The 19,243-nt window shown below is 39.9% G+C and overlaps 1 protein-coding gene across 2 annotated transcripts in view; it reads right to left on the minus strand.

The window, feature by feature from the left end:
• Positions 1-19,243, minus strand: part of LOC140362874 (metabotropic glutamate receptor 4-like) — a 173,294-nt gene that overhangs the window by 30,853 nt on the left and 123,198 nt on the right. For both annotated transcript variants that reach the window (XM_072449136.1, XM_072449137.1), the window contains exon 3: positions 8,260-8,476. In XM_072449136.1, the coding sequence (XP_072305237.1) occupies positions 8,260-8,476 (217 nt within the window). The remainder of the gene's footprint in view (positions 1-8,259; positions 8,477-19,243) is intronic.

Genomic DNA, 19,243 nt, shown 5'->3' on the forward strand with positions numbered 1-19,243 from the left:
TTGAGCATGTTCAGGGGGTCAAATTAGAGATCAAAGCGATGAAGAACAAGAAAAATAATAATAAATATAGCCGCAAGCGGCAATGATCGGCCCTCGCCACGCCGCCGCCACACCGCCGCCACGCCGCAAAAGAAGGGGGCGCTAACGCGCCCCAATTGTCCTTTTATTACGCCTACTGCTGAATCTGTGACGCTGTCACATCTTCTCCCCTTTGTTTTACCATCAAAAAGCTATTTTATTTTGAATTCTTGGCAAAATGTGCAGCTTTGCCGCACAGACACCGTGACTCTTTGAATGAAAATGTGGATAACTTTTGATGGTCCACCCCTGAAGATGAGTCTCACCAAATTTCAGGTTAATACGGCTGACGCCCTGGGAGGAGTTTGTGAAAGTCTAAAGTGTAAACATGTTCTGGCGATTTCCCCATTGGAATAACATGAAAGGTTTCGGTCATCGTTATGGCAACGCCATAACAATTATGACATGGGTCTCATTGACTTTTTTGATGGGGATGCTAAAATTGAGTTGTGTGTCAAATTTCATATAATTTCGCAAAACTAAACATTTAACCTCCATATAAAATCTGTAGGGGGCGCTGTGGCGCCAAATGAATTTATTTCACTTCAAGTAGGTTTAGGGCAAAGAGTTTAACAACTGATTCTAATTTGACGCAATTCGGACTTTATCTGCGCAAACGGCAGAAATTTTAAATATGGGAGATTTCTGAAATTTTAGCTACAGTTTGCGGCTTCGCCGCACCGAGACCGTGAGAGGTATCAATGTAATTTGGATAACTTTTGATGTCCCACTCCTCAGTAGCATTTTCACCAAATTTCAGCTTTTTAGGGCCAACGCCCTGGGAGGAGTTCGTAAAAGTACGACGTTTGGAAAAACTCCAAAATCATGTTTAGCCATTTTTGAAGCAATATGGCCGACATTTGGTTGGGCGGACGGCGTTGCCGTAATAATATTTTTTACTTCTCTTGTCACCATCTACCTCTGCGCCAAATTTCATGATTCTACGATCAGAGTTTTTTTGGGTCATTTCCCTTCTCTCAATGCATTTTTGGTACATTTGGGGGCGCTGACGCGCCAATTTTTTTATTTTAGAAAAGGGAAATAGCCAGAATGTAGAGAGGCACGATTTTTAGAGGTGTGCAAATTTTTGTGACTTTTCGTCAATGTTCACTGGGTGAAAAATAGGGGGGTTGGTCCCGAGAAGAAGAAGAAGAAGAAGAAGAAGAAGAAGAAGAAGAAGAAGTATTCCGATGCGAAAACAATGTTTCCCATTTTTCAAATATCATAAACTATACATTTTCGGAAAGCGCTCGCGCTTTCCTACCTCATGGTGTGGGTCCCTGGTCACTGACGGGTACTTTCGTTAATTTTGAGTGGGCTCCGCCCACTTTGTGTTTTTGGCCCTCTATACAGTAATAATGTTCAATTTTTGCATTACATGCTTATATGCACGGAACATGCAAGAGATGGGGAACGTATTCGTGAGCTACTTAGCGCAAATGAGTGCTTTATATGGGGATGACGACCGCTTCGCCCATTCACTCATTGTTTACTATTTCTGTCATAGTAGGAGTAAGTATGCATGATCCATGCCTTCGGCATGGGCTAGTTCACTGTACTTGCCAGGGGCATGTTTGGTCAGACAGTTGCAGCAGCGTTGCGGGAGCAATAGGCCCTCCGCCCTGCTGGGGCTCGGGCCTAATAAAAATAATAATATTTTTAGCAAAAACAATATAGCCGTTTCCACTATAACAACAAATTATACATCGTTTGAAAGCTCTAAGCCTTCCCCATGCCGCCATGGGGTGGAATCATCATTACGAGCGCTTACGCGCTCGTCACTCCCCATTCCGTCGGGATGCCCCGCCCACTCCCCATAGACTTCCATTGATTTGAGCAGATATAAGCATGGCCCATGCCTGCGGCATGGATTCTCGCGTACAGGACGATGCCAGGAGGGTTTTTGGAGGAATGCAGCGCTTCGCGCTGCTGTTGTCAACAATTTGTGAATGGACTACGCCCATTCACTCATTGTTGACTTTTTCTGTCATAGCAGGAGTAAGTATGCATGATCCATGCCTTCGGCATGGGCTAGTTCACTGTACTTGCCAGGGGCGACGCAATAGGCCCTCCGCCCTGCTGGGGCTCGGGCCTAATTAATAAAGCATGCCATAGAGTTCTGGTCCAAGGAGGCTGTTGTGATCTATGCTTTATACATCTGCTTTAAAATATTTCTGCTTCTTTTTATAATTGGGGATTTGGAGCATAAAATATTACTCAAAGGGTTGCAACACCAAAGCAAATACATTTATCTCAACTTATTATGTCTTTAACATGCATTTATAGCTCAATGCATTTTAAATTCCAAAGGGTCCAATTACATATTGTGTTTAAATACTGTGGCTTGACCCCAGGACTCACAAAACATTAAAACTGCTGCTTTTCACAATGTTCAGGACTGTATAACTTTTAGTCATTGTGGCCCCTCTTAACAGTTTGACAGTGAATCTTGTCTATTCAGCTTTTAGACAGCAACATGACAGTAGAGTCTGGGGCAAGTGTGAGTTTGATTTAAAAATTGACTGAATGGCTTCTCGGAGGACAAGATTTGCAAATCAAAGAAGGACCTCCGAGCACTGTGAAATTAGCTTTCCCGCCTTATGCTAAAGTGACACACCTGACACCCATTGGACTGCTCTCTGCGACCCAAATGCTCCACTCCTGCTGTGGCAAAGTTATGCAGTGTTAAGAATTTATACTTTTATTCATGAGGCATTCAACTTAATCTATTCTTGTATGGCTAATATTAACTTGCTCAAATGTGGAACATGCCAGTTTTTTATGCTCGATAATAGTATATCTCTGAATAGGGGAAATTTGCCCTTCAGAGGGCATTCTAGTGCTGCTGACATTTTTCTATGTAACCTGTCAGCAGCCTTTGTTAGACGCACACAAATGGAAAAAAAGCTTGGTGAGAAGTTGTTTTCTGAGTATGTGTGTCACTGATACAAAACCAGGTGCTTGCAATTAGGTTGAATATTTGTGAACCCAAATGTGTGATGGCCTTTGTAAAAAAAAAAAGAAGTAAAAAAAAGTCTAAGTAGATCCATTCATTTCTCTTCTATTGCTTATTTCTGCTGTGCTTTAAATGCTACTTTGGGCTTGATGTTGAATATTATAACAATATAATGGGAAAATTTAGGAGTTTTGATATTTTGTGATTTAATGCTTTACAGACACATCCGAGTGGTCAGCCTCTACCGTACTCCGAGCGAATGAGAGTATGTTTTTACAATGTACACTGTAAACTCTCAGAAGCAGACACATAATTTAAAGATGTGTAACTTTTCTGGTGGAGGGATACGCTTCCTCGGTCCATTTATAGCTCATAAAAACATGCATTCTTACTGTGACACTTGCTTGTTTCCATGGAGATCCAAAAGATAACTCTGGTACTTTCTAGGCAAAACAAAAACATCTCCTTGGATCCGGTAGCGGACCCTCCACCAGAAAAGTTACATAGTGCATCTTTAAGTTAACCTCAAAAGCCAAAATAAAGCTATCAAAAATGTAATAAAAACATAAACTATAATAAATATACAAGATAATTCCAGTTTTTCTGTACAATTAGACTGAGCCAGGTTTTACCACAGCCTTGTAAAACCCAACACCCATACACATACATTACATTATAGAGATAAAGTTCACCTTAAATATTGCCTTTTGCAGTCCCCTGGACAGCCGTGTGTATGAGCCAGAACAGCATCTATGGGCCTCACAAACTACACAAGACACAGTAATGAACAGTGCTCAGAGGGAAACAGGCTTCATTTTTTTTTTTAAACTATGGTGGCTCGGGTTTTATACATTGATGGAGTACAAATATCAGATATTGACTAAGTTTTATCTATGAGCAATCCTTCTCGGCACAGTGTAACTATTATAATGTGGTTATGATAATGTTTGGGATGCCATTAGCTCAGTCAGTAGAGATTCTTGCCCAGTGACCAACAGTTTAGCAGTTTGAGGTTCTAGCAACATTGCCGGCATTGCTGTCCTGTGTCCCTTGGCAAGACGCTTCACCCGCCTTTTATTTGTTAAATGTGTGATTGTGGGGTTTGAGAGGCACAGAATAAGTCTGTTTTATATCTTATTAATTAAATTTAATTTGTTTTTCAATGCGTGCCTTATGTGATACATCTTGCTTTTATTATTGTTCATTGTTGTATGCTGCACATTTACACCAAAGCAAGTTCCTATGTTTGTGAATTTTGTTCACTGACAATGGCAATAAAGCTTTTTCTGATTCTGATTCTCTGCTTGCTACAGCACAATTGTGGCTTATCATCATATAGTGTTACTCAGTAGATACTAATGAATAATAGATTATTCCTAAGCCTCAAGAAGCTTTTTAACCAAGTACAAGAACCAAGTGGGAAATCACAATTATTTGTTTAAAATAAATACTAGTTTAGTGTTATTGTTGACTTTAGACTGCAAAAGCAATTATTATATACTAGCTAGTTCAGGGATAAATGCTCTTTCAATTATAAATCACTGAATCCACAAACATGTATTCTTGTTTAGTTATAATATAAAATCTATAACACTGCTGCAATATTTTGTAAATAATCAGATACAATAGAAATGTAATGTGCCAAATTGCAAATGCGACAAATAGACACACAATAAGTATTTACATTATTCCTCTTGACATTTGGCTCGTGACAAAGGGTGCAGCGCGCAACCTTCATTTTTACATTTGCATAATTTCACTGTTTCACTGCCCCCTCCCTCTGCCATTATTTCAATCAAATCTCATTCATTATAATTTCAAATGTGCTCTTACAACTAATGCTACATGACACTTTTTGTATCAATTTGATGTCTTCTAAATTGAGATGCACACGTTTGACATTTCACTTCACTGGTTGAAGTGACATGACCCCTGTGTGTAACATTTAATAAATGGAATTACATTTGGATAATAGATAAGCTATTTTCTTGGGAGGATGGGAGAAATACATTGCCAGGTTATGTTGGTATATATGTACACAAATTTGGCTTTTGGCTTGCATTTTAGTACATACAACAAAGTGTCAAGATATTGTCATTTTGTGTAATCATCATCTTTATAGTTTGATTGAAGATACCTGAATAGACAACTATCCTCATTTGCCAGGAAAACAATGGTTTGGGTTCATAATTTTAATGTAGTATTTGATTGTGTTTTGTCAATATATGTTTGAATTTAAGTTTATATTACAATTTAGAATTAAGCAACTCATTTGATGTTAAATCTTGCACACAGGTGCCCCTGTAACATTTTTGGAGGACATTTTACCAGCTGCTTTTCTCTTTGGAGATGCCATTGCATTGCATATACTGTTTTACATTATGGCATGAAACATATCCATCTTGAATTTTATTACAGGTGTTTTATTGCAAAATCACCAAAATCATCAAAAACACCTTGAGAAACATGCTTTTTTATTGTGAGCAGGGTTGCTTCTCTACACATCTTACTTGTAATTTGGCCTGGTGGTGTCTCTATAGAGAGAGAAACTTTTAATGCCATACTGTGGAATATTCTATATTCGATACAAGCAGGTGACGTACCTTAAGAAGTTACATAGTGCACCTTTAAATTTGACGGATATTAACGCAGTACAACTTGACGATTACAACAAATATAGTGCAGAAAGATTAATGCAGCTCATGATTTAACTCTTAATATAGTTCAACATTATTATCATCAATATATGAAAAAGTAGAAATAAGATAAACATTAAGCTATAGCAATCGGATTTCTGATGCTTGCTTAAAGCACTGTGGCTGACAACTAGGAACAGTTCAATAAAGCTCTTCTTCCCACAGTGTGGCATGTATAAATCTTTTCTGCTACTAAAAGGATTAGGTGTGTTCTGAATTAGTCTTTTATATATTATACTGACAAAAATGCTGATCTTTAATCAGAGCAAACCTCTCTCAACTCACTCTATTTTAATGCACATGACTCTGCATGGTCACTTATGCAAAAACATGGCAGCCCTCATCTTTGTAATTGTTATTCTCCACTTTTGAGTCAGAGTTCACACTTGCTCTACCCGCAACACAAAAGGTTATTTGCTCGCTCCTCTGAGATATCGACTGCCCCAGTGTCAAACTGTTTCCGCTCCACAATACTGAAACTCCAGCTCTGCCACTCTGATCAAACGCTGGCTGCTGCTCCGCGTTAATTTGCTTTCCACTTGAAAGACCAGTGAGCTATGAACACATCATGCAGATTGTACTGCCAGCAGGATGTCGTGTCATCAAACAAAGCACCTACCCTGCCTGCTCTCACCCACACAGCCACATGCACGGCACGTTTGTGACTATATTGATCTGCTTTATAAGTAAACCAGACCATAAGTATTGGATAGCATATTTACTAAATTCAAGATAAAGTCTTAGTTGGACAGTGACACTTCACAATGTTTTGTAACATATTTAGCTCAAAGATACTTTGAATTGATTAAAATTAGTGATTATTTTGGTGGCACAGGGCCGCAGTGGTTAACGCTTGCCGCAGTGGTGAATGCTTTCAGCGAGGAGGTCCTGGGATCGATTATCGGGTGGCGTGGGGCCTTTCTGTATGGAGTTTGCATGTTCTCCCCGTGTCTGTGTTGGTTTCTTCTGGGTGCTCCGGTTTCCGCTAAAACTAAAAACATGTACAATAGACTCCTCCATTCTGGGGCCAGGACAGATTGTAAATCTCAGTGGGACTTTCCTGGTTATATAAAAGGTAAATCATTTGTTTATCTTCACCAAATCCGGCAGTTTAAGCAATGAATCTGGCAACTGCGTCGTCACTGGCCTACCGTGAACAGCAGCGGAGATGCAACAACATTAGTGAGGCATCAAGTTTTTCAACCGCCCCACGTCCATTAAAAAGGTTACATATTGAAATGCAGTATACTACGGTTTTGATTCAGTCTGAAAAAAAATAATGAAAGCGCTTAACTAGTGACAAAATGTATGGATCAGCACCTGATCAATGATGCATTTCAACAAAGTAATCAGCATCTTTATTTCTCATCCTCTCTTGCAAGTGCAAGAGCAGAGCCAGGAAGGCACACACACAGCTCAAACAGAGAAATTAAGGGGGGCAGCATGGACTGCTCAGATGTGTTCTCTGTATGTTAAGCTTCAAAATTGTGTGTTTTATTACAGTCCAACTCAAAATTAGTCTAGTGAGGAGCGCTGATATGTGATACAGCGGTCAGCATTTTATAACCCACCCCGCAATGAAATGAGAATATCTTGGCCCAGCCCAACCCGACCTGGGAGTAAAAAGACGAACCTGCACATCACTATTGGATATAAATAATACAACTATGGAGCAGTTTGTAGTCCGGCCTCCAGACAATAATCCTCGAAAAAACCTGGCCCCGTGGAAAATACTTTTAACAGCAAAACCGTATACACAATAGTGGTTTCAGCAAGGCTACCAGCTTTACTTAATATACAGTAAATTTTATGTTTTAGTCAGCCATATTGTCAGTTCAAAGCAGTTGCAGCAGCTGACTTGACAGATAAATGTCTAAATGTGTTCTTATAGTTAAAAGACAAGTGAAGTGAGTCTGATGTTTGTCTTTAAGCAATAATTCTGCTTGCGTGGTTGACAGCATTGCTTGATGCTGTCAGCCAGTAGCAATAAAAGTTAGGAAACATTTTAGAGAACAAGATATCGGTGGATTTTTTTTGTCATGGTTCAAACCCATGATTCTCCCTTTAAAACATTTTTCACTTGTTTCTGTTGGGCCTTCTTCATACCAGTCCTGCGAGATGATGTTGACCACTTTCTAAGTCAACTATGATAGCCTATAAATGAAACCACTGTTTAAGTCCCAGTACTAGTGATAGGCAGATCGATAACAAATATTGATATACTGTATCGATACTGACAGAGGTATGGAAAAGTATAGATGCTCATGCAAAAAGATCAATGTCATAAATGGCCAGGCTATTTACGCCAGCGTTAAGCTCGGCAAGGTAGCAAATTAGTGCCCTGAAACCCCCCCAAAAAGGCTCACGTATATCTCCGGGGGCAAAATTACACAGCCCATAGACTCTATCTGAGGCTGCATCACTATCTCAGTTCCAAGTTCATGATGGAGGAAACAGACTGACAGAGCACAGCCACTCTCACCAGAGTAAATAAAGTTGTGCTGTTTGAATGTTTGCACAAACACTCACCATCCTCTCGAGACCTCTGGATAAAAGCGTCAACTCCACTCTCTCCATAGTTCCCCTCTGAGGCGACTGTGGACACATAGTTCCACTGCATGGCTTTGACGATGTCCACCATAGCCTGGGCCTGGTAGGTGTCGGGGGGAACAACCCGCGAGAAGAAGTCATATCGGGTGTTATCGCTGAGCTCTGGGGCGGTCGAGGCGTAGCTTATCTGAGGGATCTGAAGAAGAGAGGTGAAATTAGGTTAAGTATTGTCACAATACTAAAATTTCAAACTCGAATTTTAGAAAATACTGTGTTTGTCTTCACAAAACAATATTTGTATATTTTATATTATCACATGGAGTTGTTCTGAAAAAAAGATTCAAACCATTCTTTAACAATTTCAGGAAAGGTCAAATTTTTTTCCTTCTTTACTTTGTCAATTTAATATTTATTATCCATAGATCTAGTACTGATACTTGGTGGTTTTCAGGAGGGTTTGGCCTAGAGCAATCTTCCTTGTGTCCTTAGCCCACAATGTCTAGTATGAATCTGGTATAAGAGTGAATGAGTGGTGGTCTGAGCGGCTGATGGCACAGATTGGCATTCTTGCTTCTTTCAGTCTGCCCCAGGGCAGCTGTGGCTACAATAGTAGTTTATGGAGTGAATGAATAAAGCAAGTAAAGCATAAAGCATGTAAGGAGTAAAGCCCTTTGGGTATCATAAAACACACTATATGAATCTCATGAATTAATTAATAGGGTTGTTCATCATTCTGTCCATTCTTTCTAACTTCACTTAACATGGGCGTTAGTTGTTACAATTTTAAGACCTAAATATGTTCATTATTAAGTGTTGTTGTATACTGTATAAAAATATGACACCTAACATCTGCTGAAATCTCCAAGCAGCTCCTTAGTGGTTGCTCATCCTCTGCAAGAGGCACATTGTTTCTTTAAATAGTCCTGGTTATGGCAGGCTAAGCTCCAATACTTCCTCAAAGTATTTACCATGCCAGAACAGCAACTCTAATCTGCTACATTCACACTTCATGTCCCCAGCATAATGCCAGATTTATGTGCGCCTGAAAAACATACAAGAACATAGAGCCGGAAGAGCTACAGTAATTCCCTGTCTTTCTGTCAGAATTAGTCACCTTATTGGCTCACACTAATGGGATGAAACCTATAAATAAGTAACAGTATTTCCTGTTTTAACCATTTTTAACAAGAAGACCAAACAAAAAACTAAAACTTACGTATATAATGTGCTCTACATGATTACCATTGTTTCGAAAACACTGTTGATAAACTTTCATTAGCACCGTTGGAGTTATCTTTGTAATGGTGTTAATGAAACGTTCCTTGAGATGATTTATGTCTCGTATCTGTACCTGATACACCATGGCCTTCAAGTACCCCCAAAATAGAAATCAAGAGGGGAGAGATCTGGGGATCTGGGAGGCCACTCCACGGGGCCACGACTACCAATCCTATGTATGGAAACTTGTGGCCCAACCTGTAGAACCCACTGCCCAGGACACTTATAAAATCTAGTAAAGAGTCAGCCAGCCCCTGACCTTTTCTGAAATTATCATAGAAATCTGCATTCAATCCTGGTACCATGCAACAAAATGAATGTTTCGACTAATGGTAGGGAAAACTTTTTTTTTTTAAATAAATATATATATATATATATATATATATATATATATATATATATATATATATATATATATATATATATATATTTTTAAAAACATGAAACACTGAATAGACACTAAACTGAATTAAATTTCCCTACACATATTAAATATGAAATCTTAAATACAGACTAGCTGACAAATGAGGATGATTTTTTAATTATTAAATTTGAATATTTCACGTGTGGCTGCTGCCAAAACTTGAATTTCCCTCAGGATAGGTATCTAGCTATCTATTGCTAAATCCATACACTGAGAAATAATTATGTCTTGTACTATTTCCACAGTTCACATGGCTTTAATGTTGTCGGTCATCACAGTTTCACAAACGTCATAAACTCAGATACAATTAATTGCACTGTATGAAAATGAATCCGATTAGAAAACTGGCGGAGTGGTCCAAGCAGTACCACGTATGCAATCAGACGAAACAATACCAGATACCAGATACAAGATACAAATAAATGTTAATCTTGAATCTTTTTTTAAGTTCTGCTTGCCAAAAAGATGAATGATTTAAATGCTCACTTCTTGAGGTTTGATCGGTCACCCGCCCCTCCCCCTGCACAGCTGCATGCTCCCTCTTCCACAGCTGGACAATGCCCTGCATCTGTTCCTCTTCGCTTATCTGCCCCGGACCATCAGCTCCCCACTTCGCCTGGACTCACCCATCCCCCCAGCACACGGTCCCCCTGCCAACCACTGACTGTCACAGCAGCACAGGTGAGGAGTGAGCTGAAGAGGATTAAAGTGAAGAAGGCAGCAGGACCTGATGGCATCAGCCCCAGGCTCCTTAAGTCCTGCGCAGATGAACTGTGTGGAGTTATGGAGCATGTCTTCAACATGAGCCTGAAGCTGAGGGTGGTACCACAGGTCTGGAAGACCTCCTGTCTGGTACCTGTGCCTAAGACACCGCGCCCCAAAGACCTCAACAGCTTCAGGCCAGTGGCTCTCACGTCCCACCTGATGAAGACACTGGAGCGGCTAGTCCTGGACCACCTCCGCTCCACCGTGAGCTCAGCCATGGACCCGCTGCAGTTTGCATATCGGCCTGGCATCGGAGTGGAGGACGCCGTCATCTCCCTGCTGCACCGCTCTCTCTCTCACCTGGAAAAGCCTGGCAGCTCTGTGAGGATTCTGTTCTTCGATCTTTCCAGCGCCTTCAACACTATCCAGCCGCTGCTCCTGAGGGACAAGCTGGAGACGGCTGGTGTGGAGTATGACCTGGCAGAGTGGATCCTGGACTACCTCACAGACCGACCCCAGTTTGTGAGAGCCCGGAACTGTGTGTCTGACACTCGGACCTGCAGTGTGGGGGCGCCCCAGGGCACTGTCCTCGCGCCCTTTCTCTTCACCCTTTACACTGCAGACTTCAGACATGACACGGACAGCTGTGTCCTGCAGAAGTTCTCTGACGACTCTGCCATCATCGGACTCATCACGGACGACGATGACGCGGAGTACAGAGGACTGGCGCAGGACTTTGTGGACTGGTGTCAGCGGAACCACCTCCTCATCAACGCGGGGAAGACCAAGGAGATGGTGGTGGATTTCCGCAGACGCCACCCCACTGCCCCCTCACCAGTGAACATCCAGGGACGGGACATTGAGAGAGTGGACTCATACAAGTACCTGGGTGTTCATCTGAACCACAAACTGGACTGGACTCATAACACAGACGCACTGTACAGGAAGAGCCAGAGTCGGCTCTACCTCCTGAGGAGACTCAGGTCTTTTGGAGTGACAGGGCCACTCCTGAAGACCTTCTACGACTCTGTGGTGGCATCGGCCCTCCTGTATGGTGTGGCCTGCTGGAGCAGCAGCATCACAGAGAGGGAGAGGAAGAGGCTGGACAGAGTCATCAAGAAGTCCAGCTCCGTCCTGAGCTGTGCTCTGGACTCGGTGCAGGAGGTGGGGGACAGGAGGGTCCTGGCTAGATTCACATCTATGCTGGACCATGAGTGTCACCCCCTGCAGGACACTCTCTCCGCTCTGGAGAGCAGCTTCAGTGAGAGACTGATCCACCCTCGATGTGTGAAGGAAAGGTTCCGTAGGTCTTTCCTTCCTGCTGCTGTCAGACTTTATAACAAAAACTGTTAGTACTGAACACTCGCAATACTGACCTAACCTAATACTGATGTGCAATTCTGTCATATGTGCAATTGCTGTTGGAATTCATGTGCAATTACTGTGAAATTCATGTGCAATCTATGTGCTGTCGTGACACATATTCATGTGCAATTACTGTCGGGATCACATGCAATGGTATTTATTTATTTATTTATTTGTCTATGGGAGTTTTTATTTATTTATAGGAGATCTTCTACTGAAGTGTTTTTCAGACTTCCTATAAGTGATCTGTTCTTCTGTATCTACCTCTGTATCTACCTGCGTTGCACCAATGAAATTTCCCCATGTGGGACAATAAAGGAATATCTTATCTTATCTTATATAAATATAGCCATCTTTATTGTACACAAACGTGTTTGACAGGGTATTACCGGTACTGTATCATCTAATAAGCCATCGTTCTCCCTTCAAATCTAAAATCATTACATCTACATGATGCAAACTATTGCATCACTGAAATGTTAAGAAAAAGGATACATAAAAGGTGTGCTTTAGTTTAAAGGTACATTTAGTGCTGATGCTGGTATTTATTTTCACACAGCTCAGGTCTTTGATGTGGTCAGGAGGCCTCCAAGTGAACCTGCTGTTGTGGCTGCCTGCCTCTGTCAGAGCGCAGCTGTTTAGCCTGTACCCCTGACAGGACATCCTCTAGACATACGACCTCTATGATTATGATCCACCTGCTTAATGATAAGATAAGATAAGATAATCCTTTATTGTCCACACATGATACATTATATTATAGTGAGTGTGTATAAGTATGTACTGTATAGATTACATTCAATAATTGGTTGTTCAGAGATCCTAGAATGTGCTACACTTACACGCCATACATCAAAATTGGGGATAAACTCCTGGCAAAAACCTGGCACGCAAAATCAAGTCTACATTGGGATTTAACTGGGCTCAAACCAGGCCAAGTGAATGCCACAATATATGTTTTCATAGCCATTTTCCAATCATTTGTTTGGGGTTTTACTGTTACATTCATAAACTAGAAAATCTGCCATGGCTGAAGCCATTGCTGGAGTCTCTCTCTCTCTCTCTCTCTCTCTCTCTCTCTCTCTCTCTCTTCTCTCTCTCTCTCTCTCTCTCTCTCTCTCTCTCTCTCTCTCTCTCTCTCTCTCTCTCTCTCTCTCTCTCTCTCTCTCTCTCTCTCTCTCTCTCTCTCTCTCTCTCTCTCTCTCTCTCTCTCTCTCTCTCTCTCTCTCTCTCTCTCTCTCTCTCCTCTCTCTCTCTCTCTCTCTCTCTCTCTCTCTCTCTCTCTCTCTCTCTCTCTCTCTCTCTCTCTCTCTCTCTCAGACACTCATGACACTAATTGAGTACTAATACTTTTGCAAATTCTGTGAAAAGTATACGTTTTTCAAATGTCAAAAGTAATAGCACACGTACTACTGCGAAAGCGATCACAATGAGGTATAACATGTTGAAATCGGTTGAAGCGTTAAGGAGTTGAAACTGGCTAAATGAAAATCATGGAAAATATAATAACTAGATTTTGCAATGGCTGAAGCCATTGCTTGAGTGTCTGCATTCTTGCTGAAAGTGTACATGTGTGTAAGTACAAATTTGTTGAAGTGTGAAGTTGTTTGAAGTTGTTTAATTGTGTTAAAGGTATTTTTTGTGTTAAAAGTATTTTTTGTGTTAAAAGTATTTTTTGTGTTAAAAGTACTTTTTGTGTTAAAAGTATTTTTTGTGTTAAAAGTACTTTTTGTGTTAAAAGTATTTTTTGTGTTAAAAGTACTTTTTGTGTTAAAAGTATTTTTTGTGTTAAAAGTATTTTTTGTGTTAGAAGTTTTTTTGTGTTAAAAGTATTTTTTGTGTTAAAAGTATTTTTTGTGTTAAAAGTATTTTTTGTGTTAAAAGTATTTTTGGTGTTAAAAGTATTTTTTGTGTTAAAAGTATTTTTTGTGTTAAAAGTACTTTTTGTGTTAAAAGTACTTTTTGTGTTAAAAGCATTTTTTGTGTTAAAAGTATTTTTGGTGTAAAAGTATTTTTTTTATGTAAAAGTACTTTTTTGTGTAAAAGTACTGAATGTGTGTAAAAGTACTACATGTGTGTACAAGTACTACATGTGTTTAAATACTAATGTGTTGAATTCTGAATGTGTTGAAAGTGTTTGGAAGTGTGGAAGGGTTAATATTTGTTGAAAACATGAATTGTGTTCAATGCCACATTTATTACAATGGGTTAAAGTACTTTTGTAAATACTGTAAAAAGTACAGGTAGTACAAATGTCAAAAGTAATAGCACACGTAAGACTGTGAAAGCGATCGTAATGAGGTATCACTTGTTGAAATCGGTGAAAGAGTCAAGGAGTTGAAACTTACCGAAGGTGGAAAAGTGTCAAAATACTTATACTTTTGTAAATACTGCAAAAAGTACAAGTATTACAAATGTCAAAAGTAATAGCAGTAATGAGACAGTGAAAGCGATCGTAATGAGGTATCACTTGTTGAAATCGGTGAAAGCGTTAAGGAGTTGAAACGCGCCAAAGGTTTTGGACGTGAAAGGGTTAAATATTATACTTTTACAAATACTGCGAAAAGTAAAAGTAGTACAAATGTCACAAGTAATAGCAATAATGACACAGTGAACACGATCATAATGAGGTATCACTTGTTGAAATCGGTGAAAGCGTTAGGGAGTTGAAAGGCGCCGAAGGTGGAAAATATAGTAATAATAATAATAATAATAAAAAACACTAGAACATATAGTGTCTGCGAGACATCTCGCAGACACTCAATAATTTTTTTTCACAATACAAGAACATATAGTGCCTGCGTGACATCACACAGACACTCAAATATTACTTTGATGACCTGACCCTCTGACCAGACAGAGCTCTGGTGACCCCCGCAATCTCTTCCCACCACAGGCATAGCACTTTGTTAGGGCCCGTCTCTACAGACCAAAGAATATTATAAAAAAAAAAAAACACTTTGTAATATGTATATATATTTGTCTATAATAGTTACATATTAGGGTCACTGACAAAGCCCTTTTCACTTAAGAACCACTTCACCCATATTGTCATTATGATATAAATCTTTATATATTTTGTCTTTCCCCCTAATGCCTACGCTATTAATTACATTTGAGACATTTTGATTCCCCATTTCAAAAGAACAGGTGCAGAGGAAAGTAATACTCTGAACTTTCTCATACTTAGAAAAAAAATCAATTTTTTTTTATAGGCTCCAAAAAGAAAAACTGAAATTAAAACAATGTGTTGCTGAGAATGGATTGGTAAATACAGAAAAGTCTTTGATTCATACCATAACTTCACCCTTTAAGTGAAGTCTGTAAAGTTGTGCTGCATCAAACTCACTAATCAACCCAAGCTTGTTAACTCCATTCCTTCTTACAAAGCACTCAGGCGTTTAGTGTGTGAAGTAAGGGGCCTTGTGTGCCTGTGTCAGCCTTCTGGACTGATGGCTGTCACACTAATGCTGTTGTCTTCTCACAGTGCTTTCTCCACTTGGTTGTCTTGTTTTGAGCCTTGTGTAAAGTATATTAAGTGTAAACTGTGAAAGACATTGAACTGGAAGAATAGTTCTCAGTCTTTAGCCTCTTCTGTCTCTTCTGAGTTCACAGGAATGAACTCTTCTCACTTTACACTAAGAAGGATGACACAGGTGCACATGAGAACCCCTTACCGCCTCACAGATTGAGCTCTTTTTTAATCTCACTTTACATTATTTCTTTAAAAAATAAAACAGAATAGATAGAACAAACAGAACAATACCATAGGGTAACAATACACAATCAAAAGGAGATTGAAAACAAAATCTCAGCTAGTCCCAACCCATCCCAGTGTCTGATAATTTTTAACATGCTGAAGTTCAACGTAAAAGTTACTTCAGTCTTGTCCTTGATAGTGGGCTCTAACACTGTCATCCATTTTTTTGTTACAGTATTTGCTGCAACCCAAAATTGTGTTTAATCATCTCCATCGTCGGTGCCCTACATCTGAGATACATTGTTTTAAAGTCAAATGTCGAAGACAGTCTGCAGTGCCTCATTGATCTCAGTTCAGTATTTATGAATAATAGGACAGTCCCAAAACACATTGTATGATGAGCCACTTGACAATCACAGTTTCGCTAACAACCAGTACTTCTCTGAGAATAATATGCACTTTGCCATGGTGTCATAAAATTCTTTCCAAGCATGTGATTCTGTGGTCTTCCGTTGAGTAGGTAACACTGGAGAAGGAATTTATTGAAATTTAACTTTGTGAATCAGTGTGATGTAAGTGATGTCCGTGACTCTGCACTGTGAAGCACATCCTACAAAAGTCAATTTGTCCATGAATCGGTTAAAGGCGTAATGGACGATTTGCCGAACTCAAGCGGAAGTGCGCGTGCGCACTTAACCCGTGCGGAGACAGACTCACGTCTAGCCTCGCGGCTAGACGTGCGTTTGTTTATTAGCGCAAGGGATCGCATCTCTCGTCTCCGTAGATTTCCATCTCTTCTGAGCCAGCTCGAACTGTCTTTCTGTCTTAATTTTGTCCTGTACACTGAGGGAACTATATGGTGATAGATCCATGCTCTTGGACACAGGGAAACATGTTGCTCTCCTAGGGACGAGCCAGAACAAGGCTGCAGGTGAGCGGTAGGTGCGTTCTATGATTGATACGTGGCAGGACTAATCGGCAGTCCACGCCACGAGGAAATGAGACTCAGCTTTGGCACCAAAAAATCGTCTATTCCACCTTTAATGTAACGCCTTAATGCCTCAGGATATTTTTACACTGAATTTTGCACTCACTGAATTAAAAAACTGCAACTGTATATTAACAAAGTGACTGTTAAATTATAATATTTTTATACACTGAAATTTAAACACTGTATTTTAACAAACTCAATATAAAAACGTTGTACACAGATTTTTAAAACATTGTATTTTTGTTTTACTTCATATTCATATTCAGTGAATGTTTTTACTTGATTGGATATATAAAAAAAAAATTGGACCAATTTAATATAGACAAATAATGATTTTATTGGTCAAGGCCAGTGACAACTGGCCTTGACCATTGATTGATTGATCTGACCGCACGCCAATGACACAAACCTCACCAAGGATCAAGGACTGATATCAGACATGTAAAAACTGATTCAAACAATAATTCTTATTAAAAATTTTGCTCTCTGGTCCTGTTGTGTTCTGTATTGTTCTGTGTTCTATGTTTATTCCTTAAAAAAATAAAAAAATAAAGCAGCAGACGTGTGACTTCATTTTTTTCCTACTTTTCACAGTGCATTGACGTCACAGGGTGGAGGATAGGAGGCGGAGAAGAAGTGTTGTTCAAAGGTGTTTGGGACGTGTTAATAATGTTGTTTTACATTAATTAATGTTTTATCAGATGCTACAGCTTCTTGCACTCTTGTCCATAACAGTCCACTTTTCTGAGTGTTAGATGCTTGTTGTATTTGTTAACTTAGTGTGAGGAAATCTTGATTTGAGAGTAATGAAAGTAGTCTGCCAACATATCTTCTCTTCCACAACCTCAATCCTGGAATGGCATTTTAAACGCAGATACAAATTATATCTTCTGACAAAATCCACTGACACTATGCATGGTTGTGCCTGCCTGTCCAGCTCTTATCGCAGATTACACAGATGTTCACAGCTTGCTATTATACAAGGATACAAGGAGGAACATTGCAAAGCTGCACATCAAAATGTTCTCAGCATTCGCATTCTTTAATGTGTAATAATAGCCTTTCCATTTGCAATCAGATAATTAGTATCCAGAAAACGTACTTTCTCACAACTATTGCATCAAGAGCATTATGAGCAAAGCAGACTCTTGAAATTATTTGTATAGCTTGTCTAACATTTGCTGGTAAAATCCATGATTGATGTGATTAAAGTGATATACAGATACTGTGAAATAATATTGAGAAAGACTTCTAACCACTATAAATTCTTTTTAACATTTGACGTGATTATTGGCTGGTAAGGCCGCAGTTATTTTATTATTTGGTTTACAGATTTTTAAATGAAATATATTGAACAGGCGGGCGAAATATAAATATGATTTCAATTTCAAAAGATTTTTTCTTCCGGGTTTTCCCAAAAGGCACCACGGGAGGAGGGAGGGAGACGCGGCACGCAGGAACGTGTAACAGTAGATTTAGCGCGTTTTGCATTGGTAGAATTTACTCTTCTAAGTGTGCACCCTTAGTGACGGCAAAACGCGCTGGAGAAAATGTGGTAAACGGGTTTAAAATGTGTATTTGCGATTAAAGGATTTGGCGCAGCGCACAGCAGACAGAGAGACGGGCGTCTGCGTCTTCTCATGCTCTCCCGCAGGACCGCGCACAGGACGGACTCGCTCTGTCACAGACTCACGCAGGATTTTGACGAAAAATTGCTTCATGCGCTCTTATCTTTTGACTTAATACCGCTTTTTATATTTCATTTGAAGCTATTTTGCGTTGTCTGCGGTACTTTATAAAAAATATATTATAATAATTTATTTTATTTATATTGCAGAAATCAATAATCTAAGTGCGGCAGATCCATAAACCAAGTTATAAAATAACTGTGGCCTAAGACAGCTGGTTGGACTTGGTGTACATGGTTACATGATGGTAATTATCAAATCATGTGGATCAAAGAATTGCTTGATTATGCCACTTTATACTAAGGCTTGAAGAAAGGGCTTCTACAGTCTTACGGTGTCAGTCAAGAAATATTTTATATCCTTTGATATCCTAGTTTGGGCAGTCATTATGAGTGGACAAAACATTTATTTATGGGTTCGGTCCTGTTTTGGCAAAACAGTTACTATGAAGGGCAAGACTAGAGGACCTTGGCTCGGTCGTTCTCCACCACCTTTGGAGGTGTTTCCCACTTTGTCCTTGGCATTTCCAGCCCGTACGCAGATGTTTCTGTACACTTTGCCAGCCACCTGGTTCTGGCGCTCCATGTATGCTGTCCCTGCCAGCATCTTGCACCCTGCAGTTATGTGCGGGATTGTCTCAGGGTCCCCTTTGCACAGCCTACACCTTGGGTCTTGTCTGGTGTGGTAGATCTGGGCCACTATTTATCTGGTGTTCAGGGCCTGCTCCTGTGCTGCCATGATCAGGGCCTCTGTGCTGTCCTTCAGACCGGCTTTTGTGATATCAGCCACTTCAGTTATGTTCCAGTGGTACA

The sequence above is a fragment of the Eucyclogobius newberryi genome, unplaced genomic scaffold (genome assembly GCF_026437365.1).
Source record: "Eucyclogobius newberryi isolate DKJ021-1_F unplaced genomic scaffold, fEucNew1.0.hap1 SCAF_17, whole genome shotgun sequence".
Taxonomy (NCBI): Eukaryota; Metazoa; Chordata; class Actinopteri; order Gobiiformes; family Gobiidae; genus Eucyclogobius; species Eucyclogobius newberryi.